Source organism: Myotis lucifugus, unplaced genomic scaffold, assembly GCF_000147115.1.
Source record: "Myotis lucifugus unplaced genomic scaffold, Myoluc2.0 scaffold_36, whole genome shotgun sequence".
Taxonomy (NCBI): domain Eukaryota; kingdom Metazoa; phylum Chordata; class Mammalia; order Chiroptera; family Vespertilionidae; genus Myotis; species Myotis lucifugus.
Genome location: NW_005871084.1, coordinates 3198058 through 3212980, shown reverse-complemented (window position 1 = coordinate 3212980; position 14923 = coordinate 3198058). Strand labels below are relative to the sequence as shown.

Below are 14923 nucleotides of genomic sequence, written 5' to 3'. Positions count from 1 at the left end.
CGTTGATGTTTCTATCTCTCTCTCCCTCTCCCTTCCTCTCTGAAATCAATGAAAATATATTACCAAAAGAAAAGAAACCGGACATCACCTACCTCCTTTCTTCAAGCCCAGCGAGGAGCTGACTGTGAGGGAAGGTTGTTTCACTTGAAAATTTTATTGTATAAAAATGCAACTCCTACCTTCTTTATTCTTTCTCCTCCTTCCTGCCTTCTCCCTTCCTATGCCACCACCACCACTCCCAACCCCCCCACCCCCAAACTCCATTAGTCTCGGCTTATTGCATTTATCGGAATGAAAGGTTCATTTGATCCTGAAAGAATGGCCTTTCTTGGCTCTGAGTTGTTGGGGTTTTTCAAACTTTATGCTGAGACAATAGTTTCACTAGGTATTCTATTTTGTTATTGTTAATCCTCACCCAATGATATTTTTTCCATTGATTTTTAGAGAGAATGGCAGGGAGGGAAGAGGCGAGGAGAAAGAGGGGGGGAAAAAACATAGATGTGAGAGAGACACATCGATTGGCTGCCTCCTGCATGTGCCCCAACCAGGGCTGGGGACGGGACCTGCAACCCAGGTACATGCCCTTGGAAGGGAATCGAACCGGTGACCCTTCCATGCGGGAGCCAACGCTCTAAGCACTGAGAACACTGGCTAGGGCTCCCTGGGGATTCTTTTGCACCTACCCAGCTGAGCCAACGCAGTCACGTCCTCTTCCGCACAAGAATCAGGGACACACACGCCCACACTGTAGTCAGCTACATCCTGGGAAACAGAAGGCCACAGCATTCCTTAATGCTAACGTTCATGGAATACATACATAATGGTTTCCAAGTCAGTAAGGCTGTGGCTGCACTACACATGAATTAAGCACACTGGGAAAGGGAAGAGAAAGGTATTAAAAGAGGGAAAGTTGGCTGACTTCTTTGGGGATGGCTTTTCCATAACAGAGTAGTTCCGGTGAATTTACAGAACGTCGGATGCACCCATATTTAAATAAAAATATGTTCCAAGGCTTAATGTAGCTGATTATTTGGAAAGCAGCCCCCAGGGTGGGCGTGTGCCCCAGAGTATCCCTCTCCCATATTAAAAGTTAACACTCCTACAATTTTTAATAATACTGCCAACTTGTCATTTCATCCTAGCAGAACACGATATATCAAGTAAAGATTTTACAAATAAATCAAGCCAATAATTAGAATGCCTGTCTCAATAAAACAAATATCAATTATAAATAAAGGTTTCTGGGATGCTTCTGAACATATAACTTGCATGATTGTGTAGGCCTGACCTTTTGCTCTGATAGCAAAACCATTCATCTGCTTTGAAAACAGGATGCGACATTTGTACACACTGGTTAAATCCTGAAGCAACCATCATAACTCTCAGGGGACAAATGGAGCTGGGTGATAATCTCCCTATGTCCAATGGTTGACATTGTAAGACCATTTTATAGTATTAACAGCCGAGACCTTGGATTGCTTGCTACTAGCCAATCAGTAATGTATTTTTTTTAGTGTTGTGACATGCATAAAGTTTATTTTTGTATTTAATAGGAGGCCATGCTTTTACTAGTCCCTCCCCCGCCCAGCAGTAAAAAAATAACATGCTTTGAAGATAGTGAGCCATGTGACTTCAGTCAACGGATTTAGTGATAAGGTCATAGAAGTCCCAGCCTATCTGCTAGGATGACCTCAAATTCCTGTGTTGTACTCTGCTTCTGGGACAGGATTAAGGGTAATGGGAAGTCCACCCTCCCTCATGTTCCAAACACTGATGGTAAGTCAGGAGTTAATGCCCTCGAGTATTGGCTGGGACTTGACCTTGGATTTCCCATGAAGGTCCTCCAGAGGTCTTGCCCCATATAATACGGTAGGAGGAATATCTGAAGGCCTCTGTGGTCTGTGAACAACTGCCTCTTATAATGTCCCACACTCAGAGCATGCAAGCAACTTTCTGCCACTGTTTAAAATTTAGTTTTAATGTTTTGAAAAACATCTTAATAGGTGCTTTGTTTTTTTTAATTAAGAAGACTAATCAGCGGAGTTGTAATGGGTTCCATACCGTGAGGTTCATTTGTCCTTCAAGAGCATGCACGCAGTCCCCACGCTCACCTGCAGGATCTGAAGCTTGCAGTACTGCCCCTGGAAGCTCCCCGAGGGGGCGTGGGTGGAGAGGCACTCACTGTAAGATCCCAGTCTATCCACGTTCCCATTGAGAATATTGCTCCCAAGTTTCCCGACGGAGTCATACACTGAATTTCAAAGCAAAAGAAGTGGGCAAAGTTAGTTTCCTTGTGTCACTTTCAAATGAATTTATAGGCACTCAGTTCCACCATTTAAATCTATCGAAGTTAAATGACCAAAACAAGAGACAAGTATGTTCAGATGCCACTCCCTGAGCCTGAATTTTGCATCCTCGGTCCCTCTCATTGTTGAGGGAGAACAATGGTGCATGCTCTCATGTTGTCCGATGTGTACCCTCTCATTTGTAGGTGTTCTTGCTCTGGGTCAGTGTATTTTTAATTTCTAGAGATGACTTTGTGCCTCAGATCTCCTGCTTCTACATCTGTCACTCAGTGCTACATGGTACCAAACCCTATGTATAGCACTATGTTTTTTTCTATACATGCATACCTATGATAAAGTTAAATTAGAAACAGCAAGAAATTAAGAACAATAACTCATAATAAAATAGAACAGTTATAACAATATACTGCAATAAAAGCTAAGTGAATGTGGTTTCTCTCTCAAAACATCTTATTGTATACTGTACTCACCTTTCCACTTGAAGGAAGCACTCTACAGCTTCTCTTTGGCAAATCCGAATTGACAGCACCACTACTCTAGTGCTTTGAGTCCATTATGAAGTAAAATAAGGGTGACTTGAGCTCAAGCACTGAGATCCCACAGCAGCCTATCTGATAACCTGGTGAACCTACTACTACTATGTGACTAACAGGCGGGAGTGTCTACAGCGTGGAGATGCTGAACAAAGGGATGCATTACGGTCAGTGGGATGCAGCAGGACCACTCAAGATTTCATCACATTACTCAGGATGGCCCCAAATGGGAAAACCTATGAGTTATTTATTTCTGGAGTTTTCCATTTAATATTTTCTAACCAAGGTTGAGCACAGGTAACTGAGACCATAACAGCAAGACTGAGGCTAAGGAGAGACTACCGCCATAAACAACAAGCCATTGGAGGACAGCCATCTCCCTCCTTGACACAGGGCCAGTGCTGCTTTCACAATCCAGGCATGACTCAGCGATGCTGCAAGCTGGTTCTCGGTCGCCGCAATAAAGCGAGTATCACAATAAAGCGAGTCGTAATCTTTTTGCTGGTGGAAGGTCTTGCCTGCAATTTGTAAAAATCACAACATCTGTGAAGCGCAATAAAGCTAAGTGCAATAAAACCAGGTAGGCCTGTATGGGACTGAGTAGTTTCAACAGAGGTTGTACGGCCCACAAAACCGAAAGTATTTACTATCTGGTCCTTTGAGGAAAACTTTGCAGACCTCTTGTCTAGAGCTGTGATTCTCTATCCTGGGCAGACATTAGGATCATCTGGGGCATATTTTAAAACTTCTAATGCCCAGGCCCCACCTTCACAAAGGGTGACTTAATCGGTCAGGGTGGGGCTCGGGCATGAATTGTTTTTTCAGAATTTCCCAGGTGATCCCCGGTGCAGCCAGGCTTGGTCACTGTAATCTTTAGGATTAATTCCAGGCTCCTGAGCATGGTTTCGAAGGCCCTTCGTGACCAGACTTGTTTCTCCAGTCTCATCCTCCCACCCCCGTTTCCTCTGCTGTTGTACAGGATGCACCAGGCCTGCGCTTGCCTCTCCTTCTGCCTGGAATGTCCCTTCTTCCCACCGCCTGGAAAATGCTGAGTCATCCTTTGAGGGCTGGCTGAGGGTGCTCCCTCTCCCCCCACCCCAAGAAAGATTCCAGGCTCTTGCTTAGTGTACCACACCGAAAGGCACATTACTATTTACCTGTCTCTCATGTGATGAGAGGCCGTGTCTTCATTAAAGGAAACAGAAGAGGAGCTCAATAAACATTTGCTGAATTGAAATAAACTTTGAAAAAATTTAGTTCAATACCCCAAATCCAAGTCCACCAATGTATTTTGAGGTCCTCCCCATGTCAAGAAAAACAACAATTTTGAAAGCTGGATGTAGTTATTATAAATAGACTAAATAATTTCCCAATTCCCTTCTCCATCACTATCTGAGTATCCCGAATTCTGTAGCCTGCAATTCACAGCTCTGGAATTATAGGAGTTGAAGGAGACAGAAACCAGAGAGGTGCCAATACTGAGCTTGTTTTCACCATTAGGTAGACCCCTGAAGGATGAAGACGAATACAGAGGGACAGTCCATTCTTCACTTTGGAAGATTAAAGTCTAGTTTTCTTTCCAATTGGTGTTTTGCTCTGTGAACTGGTTCTCTTGGATTGGATTTAAATGATTTTCCAGCTGAGGTTATTTTGTATGCTATGCAACTTTTCAATTGCATTAGCTTCCTTTCTGGTTATAAATGCAAATGGACAGGTTGCCCTTTCCCTGCCTTACCCTTAATTAGTTTCTGTCTAGGATCTGAGATGCCTGGCCATGGGCACCATCCAAATCAAAATCCACTGTGATCGTCACGGGAGGGAGGGACAGAATAAAATAATGATCAATCCCACCTGCTACCTCACATCAGATCGCTGTTGGTCCAAGTTTTCATTACGAAAAGATTAAAAAGAACTCATTTCAATTCTGCTGGGCTAATTGGCAGAAAAATTTTCTTTCTCACATGATGGCAATGATATATGGGTATTAAAATGCAGAGTTAATTAATTTCTGGGTTTAAGTGGAGGAGAGCAAGACCTCAACCAATGGCCTTAAAATATGGATGCACTGCTACCATGATGTTAAAGGTGGCAGAAGCTTCTAGAATGCTAAGCCACAAACAGAACCTGAAAGTGATGATTATCTTCAGCATTAACAGCAAATATGTATTAAGCACCTATCAGATCACTGTGTTATACTGGAGAATTTTAAAAATGAGAACTGAATAGTCCTTGCCCTGTAGCTGACGATACAGGGCATATGCAAAAAAAAATGCTAACCATCTGTTGCCAGAGATCTCCTTGGTAAGAAGAGCCAGCCCTCAAAGGATGACTCAGCCAACTTCCTGAAGCAGGCTCTTTGCAAAAAAACCTCCTGGAAGTCCCCCTTGTGTCTGGTCAACTATTAATCTTAGACTTGCACAACAAATATAGCGTGTGTATCGGTTTTCTGTGACTGCTGTAACAAATTTCCACAAACTGGGCAGCTTTAAACCACAGAAATGTATTTTTTCATGAGTTTAGAGGCTGGAAGTCCAAAAGCATGTCCCCAGGGCTGCACTCCTGCAGGCTCCAGGGGAGAATCTGTTCTTTGCCTCTTCTAGCTTCTGGTAGCCGCCGGCATCCTTGGCTCATGGCCACATCACCTTGTCCTGTGTGTGTGTGTGTGTGTGTGTGTGTGTGTGTCAAATCTCCCTCTGCCTCCCTCTTCCAAGGATCTATGTGATTGCACTTAAGGGCCCACCTGAATAATCCGAGACAATCTCCCCATCTCAAATTCTTTAGCTTAAGTACATCTGTGAAGCTTCTGTTTCCATATAAGGCAACATTCACAGGTCCCAGGAGTTAGAATGTAGTTATCTTGGGAGGGCCATGTTTCATAATCCAGTTAGCCCAGAAATTTCAGTGGAGCTGCTGTGTCTCCCTTTCTCTAGGATGGGATTCATTTGGTGCCAGCCACTTTTCTGTGCCCGGCTCCAGCACCCGCGAGGAGGCTGGCCTGAGTGAGGCGCCCTCCAGACTGACAGCTGGACAGGAAAAGAGGCAACTTCCGAGAATGCAAATCAAGTAGACGGTCCTCCACTGATGACCGGAGAACAAAGGCCAGCCCAGTGAGTGACTCCCTGTGACTGCCTCCTCTCACAAGGGCATACACCACGGGCCCGGGCTTCCGGGACAGAAGATGAGACACACAGGAGGCAGGAAATAATCATTCCAGAAGACAAATGAGGAAGCCCAGGGGAGCAAGTGATCAGAGTAGGAAGCTCAGCAGCCCAGCCTCCAGAGGGACCTGAGGGACCTGGTACGGGACCAGGGAGAAGGGACCTAAAGGGTTAAGAAAGTTTTACAGCAAAAGTAGCTGCTTGGGGAAGATTTCAAGGATGTTAGGAGATGAGAGAAAACAGGAAATGAAGAACCCTGCTGCAGGCTGCTGGGAACCAGAGGTCTCCTCCTCCCCCCTCATTCCATCCCTGAGGAATAAAGGGCAGGAAAATGCAGAAATCATGTGAAACCACAGGGGCCTCAGTATGATGAATAGAGTTTTCATTCCACATAAACAGCCGCCCATGCGAGGCCCCCCGCAGACAGCTCTCCGAGTGGGTCTGGTGAGAGATGGCCAGGGGTGGACCTTGTACATCTTAGGAAAAATGAGTTCCAGGACCTGAGAGTGATTTGCTTTTGTTTTCATCTCAGATCACAAATGCATGCTGTTTATTCCAGCGGGTGTGTCCGAGAGGCCATAGTTCTCTGAGTTTGTTTCCTAGGGCTGTCTTAACAAATTTTCACAAACTGGTGGCTGAAAACAACAGAAATCTGTTGTCCCACAGCCCTGGAGACCAGAAGTCTGAAATCAGGATTGGTTCCTTCTGGAGGCTCGCAGGGAGAATCTTCCATGCCTTTCTCCTAACTTCCAGTGGTGGCTGGCAATTCTTGGAGTGACACATCACTCCAATCTCTGCCTCTGTCATAGAGGGCATCCTGGTGTGTCTCTATTGCCCTCTTATAAGAATATGAGTGGCCCAGTGCATGAAATTCGTGCACATTAAAAGGGAATTAATTAGAGGAAATACTTTAATATTCCTATTTGCCCTTTCTCTATAATAGAAGTGTCAGATGAAAGGAAATTAGTAAAATGTATATGAAAATCTCCCACCTGTCAGAGTCTGGGGCATACCACGGGACCCAGAGTCAAGTCCCTGCCCACCCGCTTGCACCTCAAAGTCACGAGAGACCCAGACCCGGCTAGCCCCACCCCCATCAAGCCCTGCAGGGTGGGGAGCACAGCCTCAGATCCCCCAGCCCGGCGCCAGGAGGGGGGCACAGCCTCAGGTCCCCCATCAAGCCCCACGGGCAGGGGGTGCAAGGGCATGAAGGTGTGATGACCATTTGCATATTAGCTCTTTATTGTATAGGACCAGCCACTGGATTAGGGCACTCCTTAATCCAGTAGGAACTTCTCTTAATTTGACCATGTCTACAAAGACCCTATTTCCAAAAAAGGTCACATCCAAATGTCCTCTGTGTGTGCGTCAAATCTCTCTCTGCCTCCCTCTTCCAAGGATCTATGTGATTGCACTGAGGGCCCACCTGGATAATCCAGGGGTTAGGGTTTCACCGTGTCGATCTAGAGGACAACCTACCACCCTCTCCAAGTGGCTATTCTAAATGCTACTAGTTAGCTTGTGAGGCATGGCTGGAGAGGCTCTGGGCCATGGCGAGAAGCTGTGAGCTCGGGGAAGGTGTGACAAGTCTCTGGAGAGATGGGATCCCTGGATGGCCGAAGTCAGAGAACATCGGCCCGAGTCCTCCCTGCAAGACCACAGGTCTCAGCCTGAATTCCATCCACCCTCTCTCTGCACCTTACTCCTCAGAGCCCCACCCACTATCAGAGATCCCGCCGCTTATCACCTCTATGCTTTGCTTTTGGATGGAGTTTTAAAACATTATGCAAATTTAACATATTAAAAAGGCATAAGAAAAAAAAATAATGCAACACCTATGTTCCCATCGCCCAGCTTAAAAAATAAAACTTGACCCATCATTTGAAATCTGATGAGTCCCCTGTGGCCTCCCCACCCTAAGCACCCTCCACTCCGAGGCAGCCTCTAGCTGAATGTGGAGATTCCATCTCAGGCGTTCCTTCCCATCAGCACTGCATGGGCGTCTCCCTGAGCCATAGAGCAGCATCATTTCCATTTTTTAAAAACTTATATATTGTACATATTCTTCTACAACGTCTTTCTTGGTGTTATTTCTGTGTATTCCCTCCTTACTGATACATGTTGCTCTGCCTCATTCCTTTTGCTGCTGGGGTTTTTTCCTCCTTGTTTCTCTTGTTACTAATTTTAGGCAGAGATGGAAAGTACAGGCTTGGGAACAGATGACCTGGACTCAAATCCTCTCTCTGCCATTTACTTCAAGCAAAATACATCTCTGTGGCTCCATTTTCTCATTTATAACATGTGGATGATAAAAACTCCCTTCCCATAGTGGGGGTGGGGTGCTAAATGAGACAACTCCTGCCCAGGGAGCAGTGCCTGCCATGAAAAAGTACTCTCTACTGACTCCTTATTTTTCCTCAGTGTAAAGAAAACCACACGGAGAACGAAGACCAAAACAACTTGCTGGGCTCAGCCGTCTCAGGCAAAATGTCCAGTGTTTTCTGGTGTGTTAGAATGAAAATCAGTTAACCAGAGTTAGTGTTAGTAGTATTTGTCATGTATTAAATTAAGCAATTGTCATCTGCCCCATTTATGTAAGTCATTCAATTCTGCCTTAGACCATACATCTTGGGGAAGTTTTCTTAACTAAAAAAATAAAGACTTTTAATTTTCAGGCTCCTACAGCTGGAACATGGTTGGTGCATGGCTAGAGGGACTTTTAGGGCAAATAAAGCGTTAACAAATAAAACTGGGATTAATAATGGCAAGATGTACCTCCACCTCATCACCGGGAATCCGAGGCGGTGATTGTACCTTCTGGATTTGCTGACTAGCTTATTAGGCCTAGGTTCGTCAGAATCTTCCCTGTCAATATCACCGAGTGTCGCAGCAAAACATCAGTTCCAGCATGGGACTTGAAAATAGCTATGGGATTAGGAGGATTTATCTTTTCCCACGAATATCTAATCAACTGTAGAATGGCATTTGCTTCAAACCATTCGCTATTTTGAATTACCCAATATTAAGCCCAAACTTTGTTTATCTGTATGATGTGTATTATGCTACTGAATTTTCTCCAAAACAAAATCAATGTGGTCGAAATGGAAATGGAAATCGCGATGATCGGTTTTCTGGCTTTGGAAAGAGTGAATTTCTACATTTTTCCTTGTTAGTGGTTTTCATCAGCATCAACAATTAATCATTCCCTCCACAGAAGTTACCGCACTGAAAGCGAATCTGATTTCCTGCCGCCTTCTGGCGGGAAGGTTACGTGTCCCTTTAGTTGGGAGGATAATTTTGGGAAAACTACAAAAATAAATAAATACAGCAGCCTGACATCCATCCATATCCCATGCAAAGAGGTCTGGCAACAGCCGAACATTTTCCAGCCTGAGCCAGTCCACTCACTAACACACGCCTCAGAACTGACTATCAAACATATAACAGGCAAGACTGGTTCCCTGAATCATGAAGCAATTCATTCTCCAAAGTGGATGAAACATCTAGAAAGAAGAACAATGCGAGCTATCTTACACGCCAGTGAAACGTTACCAACTTCAATAACAACAAACAGCATCATACAATATACAGACCATTTCCATCTTAGTCAGAGGTTGGTCTCCATGAGACTCCTTCTGGCTAGAATTGATACCACTATCCCAATGGCCTTCTGTAAGAAAAATTCCGCCTCCCGCCTCCATTCCTGGCGCAATTTGTAAACTGAGGCTCATCTTGTGTTCCCCACTGGATTCTGTGCTTTAAATTCTCAGGAGTTTTTCTAGGATGCCCAGCACTAATCTGAGACTGCCCTGTGTTCACCTACCCAACGGGCCAGGGAAACCCACTTACTTCTCAGAGCGTATTCTTTGGGCTCCACTGAATTCAGATCAGAAAGGAATTCATCAGTGTCTCGCATGCACTTGAGAGAAATGTTTCTTGCAGGAAAAACAAAGGGTAATTGAAACTGAAAAGAAAACAGAAAAAATAGTAAAGTTGGGGCCATCATGGTCCCTTAACCTGTCAGGATAAAGCTCCCCTCTTAGACAAAGAGCCTTATATTTATGAATCACTGGTCTATAACATGTTGGGGGGGGGGGAATGTGACATCGCTCGGTCCTTAACACGCAGCGACAAGCTGTGTCTCCTCAGCCACCTGCAAAGCGGCCCAGATGAACACACCATGGAAACCGATTTATACACAACTGGTTATTGTCGAGGAAAGTGGTGCTGCGGCTGTGGGGGCCGCTGGCCACCTGGCTCCTTTAGTTATGCAGATTAACGTGGATGAGGCTAGATTTTCTCTAGTTGGCCCTTCTTGCGTATACCTCTGGGTTTAAAAAAGTATATCGAGGATGTTAAGTGGCAATATTTGGTTTTCTCCGGAAATGATTATGAATCCAACCTATAAAACATTCGGAAAGTGACCAGCGAAGAAGGGCTTCTCCGTGATCATCTGGGTTTTTCATGCATCTGTTAATCTGTTTGCAGACTTGAGAGCCCCATGGTGTGGGAGGGATGAACTCCCCCACGGAAAGAGCCGCATTGCAGTGGGACCAATAAGTAGGCGCGTCATCTCCTGGGGCTTAGGACGCACATCCCGGGAAGGAAATGAGGCTGACAGAGGTCCACAGGGATGGTGTTCATCTCCTTTAAGAAAACATAGCATGTGTGGGTCTGGATTTCTCAGGGTGTAAATATTGTCTTTCCAGAAAGGCTTTCTTTAAATAGCAACCTCCCTAACTACAGTGAAAATATGACACAAGCCTTGATTACACCATGGGAACAAGTCCGCACCTGTGGGTGGCTGGGACTCCTGGACTTCCTGCGGCCACTGGCTTCCCAGAGGCCAGAGCATCCCAGACTCCGGCCCTTTGTTTGAGTCACTGGGGCTGCTGAGCAGAATCCCGCAGACCGGGTACCTGATAAACAACAGGCATTTATTGCGGGCACTTCTGGAGCCTGCAAGTCCAAGATCAAGGTGCCGTCGTGTTCTGGTGAGGGCCCTGGGTGATCAAACAGAAAAACCTCTAAAACCTGGATTAATTTCCAAGCCAGCTGTTGATATAGTGAAGTTATTGAAAATATGAAATTGCTTTTAGCATTCAGTGTTAACTATCCCATCTTTTGTCACCTGGGGGAGGGGAGGATATACAATGAGCAGAACACAAAGCCACATTTTAATCTTTAGTAATAAAAACTAAATGGTTTTAAAATACCTCCTAAATAAAAAGAAAAAAGATAATCTCACTTTTGGAGAACTAAATAGCCCAACTCCTAAGAAATAAAATTATGATTAATCAAGGTTTAAGGAGACTCATTTGTTTTATGAAGACATTTTAAGCACCCGTATCATGTAAGGAAATTCACTGGGCATAAAAATAGGATAGGAAGCCCAGCCGGCATGGCTCAGTGGTTGAGTGTCGACTCTGTATGAACCAGGAGGTCATGGTTCGATTCCTGATCAGGGCACATGCCCAGGTTGCGGGCTCGATCCCCAGTGCAGGGTGTGCAGGAGGCAGACAATCAATGATTCTCTCTCATTATTGATGTTTCTCTCCCTTTCTCTTTCTCTCTGAAATCAATAATATATATATATTTTAAATAGGACAGGGAAAAAAAGCCTCCCTCACATCATTTCCTGTGGCAGCAGCAAGCAGCTCCCGATGCTGTTAGTAATGCCACAGTCATGTGAGTCAAGTCACTAGCTCTGTAGAAAAGGAAAAGACATTAGGCATTTCATGGTTTGGCGATGAATTTGTGAAAGCAAGGATTTGTCTTGTCTGACAAGAACAAGGACCAACCCACCTGCTGGGGAAATGGCAGCTCATGGCTGCAGAATGAAAAACGCCTCTTGCGATGAGAGGAAAGGGCGACCGCAGATTAGAAAGCAGGCGGACTCCGTGGACCGGCTCAGGATCTTTATCCAGAGGACGGCAGACCATTCGCAAATGAGCATATGTCAGGAGAAGTGCCAGGAAGGAAAATCATGCGGCGTAAGGAGATGGAGGGTGGCGAGCTGGTTGTGTGCTGTTGGTGGGGCGGGCACATTCCAGCAAGGGGACCAGAAAGGCTGTCTCTGAGCAGGTGACTTCTGAGCCAACCGGAAATTAGTGAAAAACGTCCATGTGAGAATAACAATGCAGGGAAGAGCATTCCAGGCAGAGGGAACAGCCAGGTCCAGGTCCTGGGAAGGGAATGTGCAGAGTGAATGAAAGGAACAATCAGGAAGAAGTGGGAGAAGGTGAGGTTGGCGAGGTGACAGGATGCGGGGGATGGAAGGTCTGCTGGGGTCTCGTGGTTATTGCTAGCACACACTTCCGCTTCTCCTGGTAAGTCTCGCCTACAGGAACTGACATTGCCACGCTGCTGGGACAGTCTCAGAGGGAAGGAGGAGTCTCAGCTCTGACTGTCCCACCATGATGCTGCAGTCCTGGGTCCAAGAAGGTTCAACGGTTCCTTGAAAGCAGGCAGTGGGCAGAGAGGCTGAGGGAGGCCCACATCCCTTCCTCCCACATCTTGGTCCTGTCCTTTTCCTTACCAGCAAGTACACTTCACAAGGCAACTCTCCGTCACCACTATGCCCATTGCCACCTGCCACCAGAATGGACACATTGAAACTGCCTGCCTCTTCGCATCGCCTGCTGGAGAGTGCAAGCAGGAGCATCGTTCCGGCCATGTCTTGGCCATCCCAGGTCTGAGGTTAGGCTGCCAAGGGTCAGGGAGAGTGACCTCTGGCTTCCAGAGCAGAAGACAAGGTCCATTTCTTTATTTTAAGCCTCACTCAAAGATATGTTTCATATTGATTTTTTTGAGAGAAACGGAAAGGAAGAGAAAAAGAAAAACATCAATGCGAGAGAGAAACATCGATGGGTCGCCTCCCATATGCTCCCCGACTGGGAATGGACTCACAAGCTTGGTACATGCCCTGACTGGGTATCGAACCCACAACCTTTCAGTGTCTGGGACAATCCTCCAACTGACTGAGCCACCCGGCCAGAGTAAGGTCCATTTCTTGCCGAGAGTCATACAATGGCAGCATCTCCAACACTGGAAGGGGATCAGATACTGAACTGACAAAATCAAGAAAATGTCCATTACCCCTGCTACTTAGAGACAACTACGCTTCACAAGAGAGGGCGGTTCCCTTTGACACATATAGCTCTGCTTTTCCTTACTCTTGTCAACATCACACCATCCTCTCCAATCGGCTGACCTATGCCTTCCTTGTTCTTTTTCATCAAACAAATGACGTGTATTCTCCAGAAATAACCAATCCAATTAAACTTGACTGGACCTGAAGGTCAGAAAATTACCCGTGGGATAAACTCACTCCTTCTGGAGCCGAGTTGGAGGTGTGACACAGTGGATTCTGATCCTGGAGCTCCCCTCGATAAAAATACAGTCCCACAAAGTACTGTGCCTGGAGTAGACTTGCCACGATGGCAAAACTCACCACTGTCACTAGCAGGAAAGCTCCAGGACAGCAGCATGCAATAAAACAGCCCAGCAAATCGAATAATCAGTTCCTTTATTGCTACGAAACACTGTAAACAGTGCTGCTTGGAGTCAGAACTAACCTCACAGATTGAATTTAGAAACTAGCAAAGAATGTGCTCTTCTGTTTCCTTACGTAAAATATAGCCACTAGGGAAAGGGTATAATTCCAGGGTAAACCTGCTGGGGTAACTAGAAAGAAAAGATAAAAATGCAACTGAGAGTCCCTGTTCCAGCTCACAGCCTGCCTATAGTGGGTAAAATGCATGTTGACAAGAAGACAGGCGTAGTGCAGACACTTCTGAAAGCATGTGCTAGGCCTCTATGGTCACTGCGATGACTCCCACCGGTACCCAGATCCATCATGCATCCCGCTGTGTCCTGCTTGCTGACATTGCAGACTGGCCAGTGGGAGGTGCAGGCAGGAAATCTTTGCGTGCGATGGGACAGCTACCCTGTGATTTCCCTCACACACCCTCCCTGCTTCACTGGGGCTCTGGCTTATGAAGAGGCCCGGGTCCACGACACCAACTCTGACCTTGAGGGTGGCAATGGCTCCCACCATGGCTAGTCCACCATGGCTAGTCCCTGGGGGCGTCAGCATCTTTTGGTCCCGACCATGGCTCTGTATATAGGCCCCTCCTGAATTTCTTTAAAATTAAACCTTTGCTAGGGGTTGTGTCTTGCTAAGACCCTAATTCATACAGGATCTAACAGTGGGCACCCCCAGATCTACCTTACCAACGAAGGCAGTGAGTGAGCAAACTCCCAGAAAAACACAGGCTAAGATGATGAAAGCTCCATCACCCAATCAATTGAGCCTTTACTAAGATGTTCACCAAAATCTACTGGGACAGTAGAGAGGGGAAGTGGATGTGCAAAGGGAATGTTGACTCCAATTCAGCCTCACACCCCAACCATGTGGACTGAGGCTGGGCTCTTCAGAATAAGTTTGGGGTAATGGAGACTAGAGTAACATGTGGCTAGTGCAGAGCTGTGGTAGCCGGAAGAGAGGCTCTTTGCAGAAACATGAGTTTGCGTTGTCATATCTCAAAGGTTTATGATGACCTCTGTTGGGTGTGAGATTTATAATTTCAAAAAGAAACCTGAAGTAAACAAGAAGGTGCAAGTGTCCATTTAAGCAAAGAATGGATCATGCATGAGCAGGAGCCCAGTTCTTAAAGTCACTAAATCTAATTCTAAGGTGTAGGCTTACAATTAGGAGCTACAATCCGGAACACTGACAGCATCTGATGGGGGTGTGTGTAAATAAGAGGTGCAGATAGCATTCCACATTTGACGCACCCCTCTATTCTCAAACCATTTTTGGGATAGATGAATGGTTCTTTTAAGTCATACTTTATTTCCACACACCTTTCCCTCTTCTCCCAAATTTAAAAAGAGATCACAGCATGACGAATATATTAATGGG

The 14923-nt window shown here is 45.7% G+C and overlaps 1 protein-coding gene across 1 annotated transcript in view; it reads right to left on the bottom strand.

The window, feature by feature from the left end:
* The window catches only part of LOC102439947 (O-acyltransferase like protein-like), a 45715-nt gene extending 33054 nt beyond the window's left edge, over positions 1-12661 (bottom strand). Inside the window, exons 1-4 of the mRNA XM_006087186.3 lie at positions 12536-12661; positions 9847-9961; positions 2112-2251; positions 684-762 (exon numbers count right to left, since the gene is read on the bottom strand). Coding sequence (XP_006087248.1) covers positions 684-762; positions 2112-2251; positions 9847-9961; positions 12536-12661 — 460 coding nt within the window. The remainder of the gene's footprint in view (positions 1-683; positions 763-2111; positions 2252-9846; positions 9962-12535) is intronic.
* Between the last annotated feature and the right edge of the window lie 2262 nt (positions 12662-14923).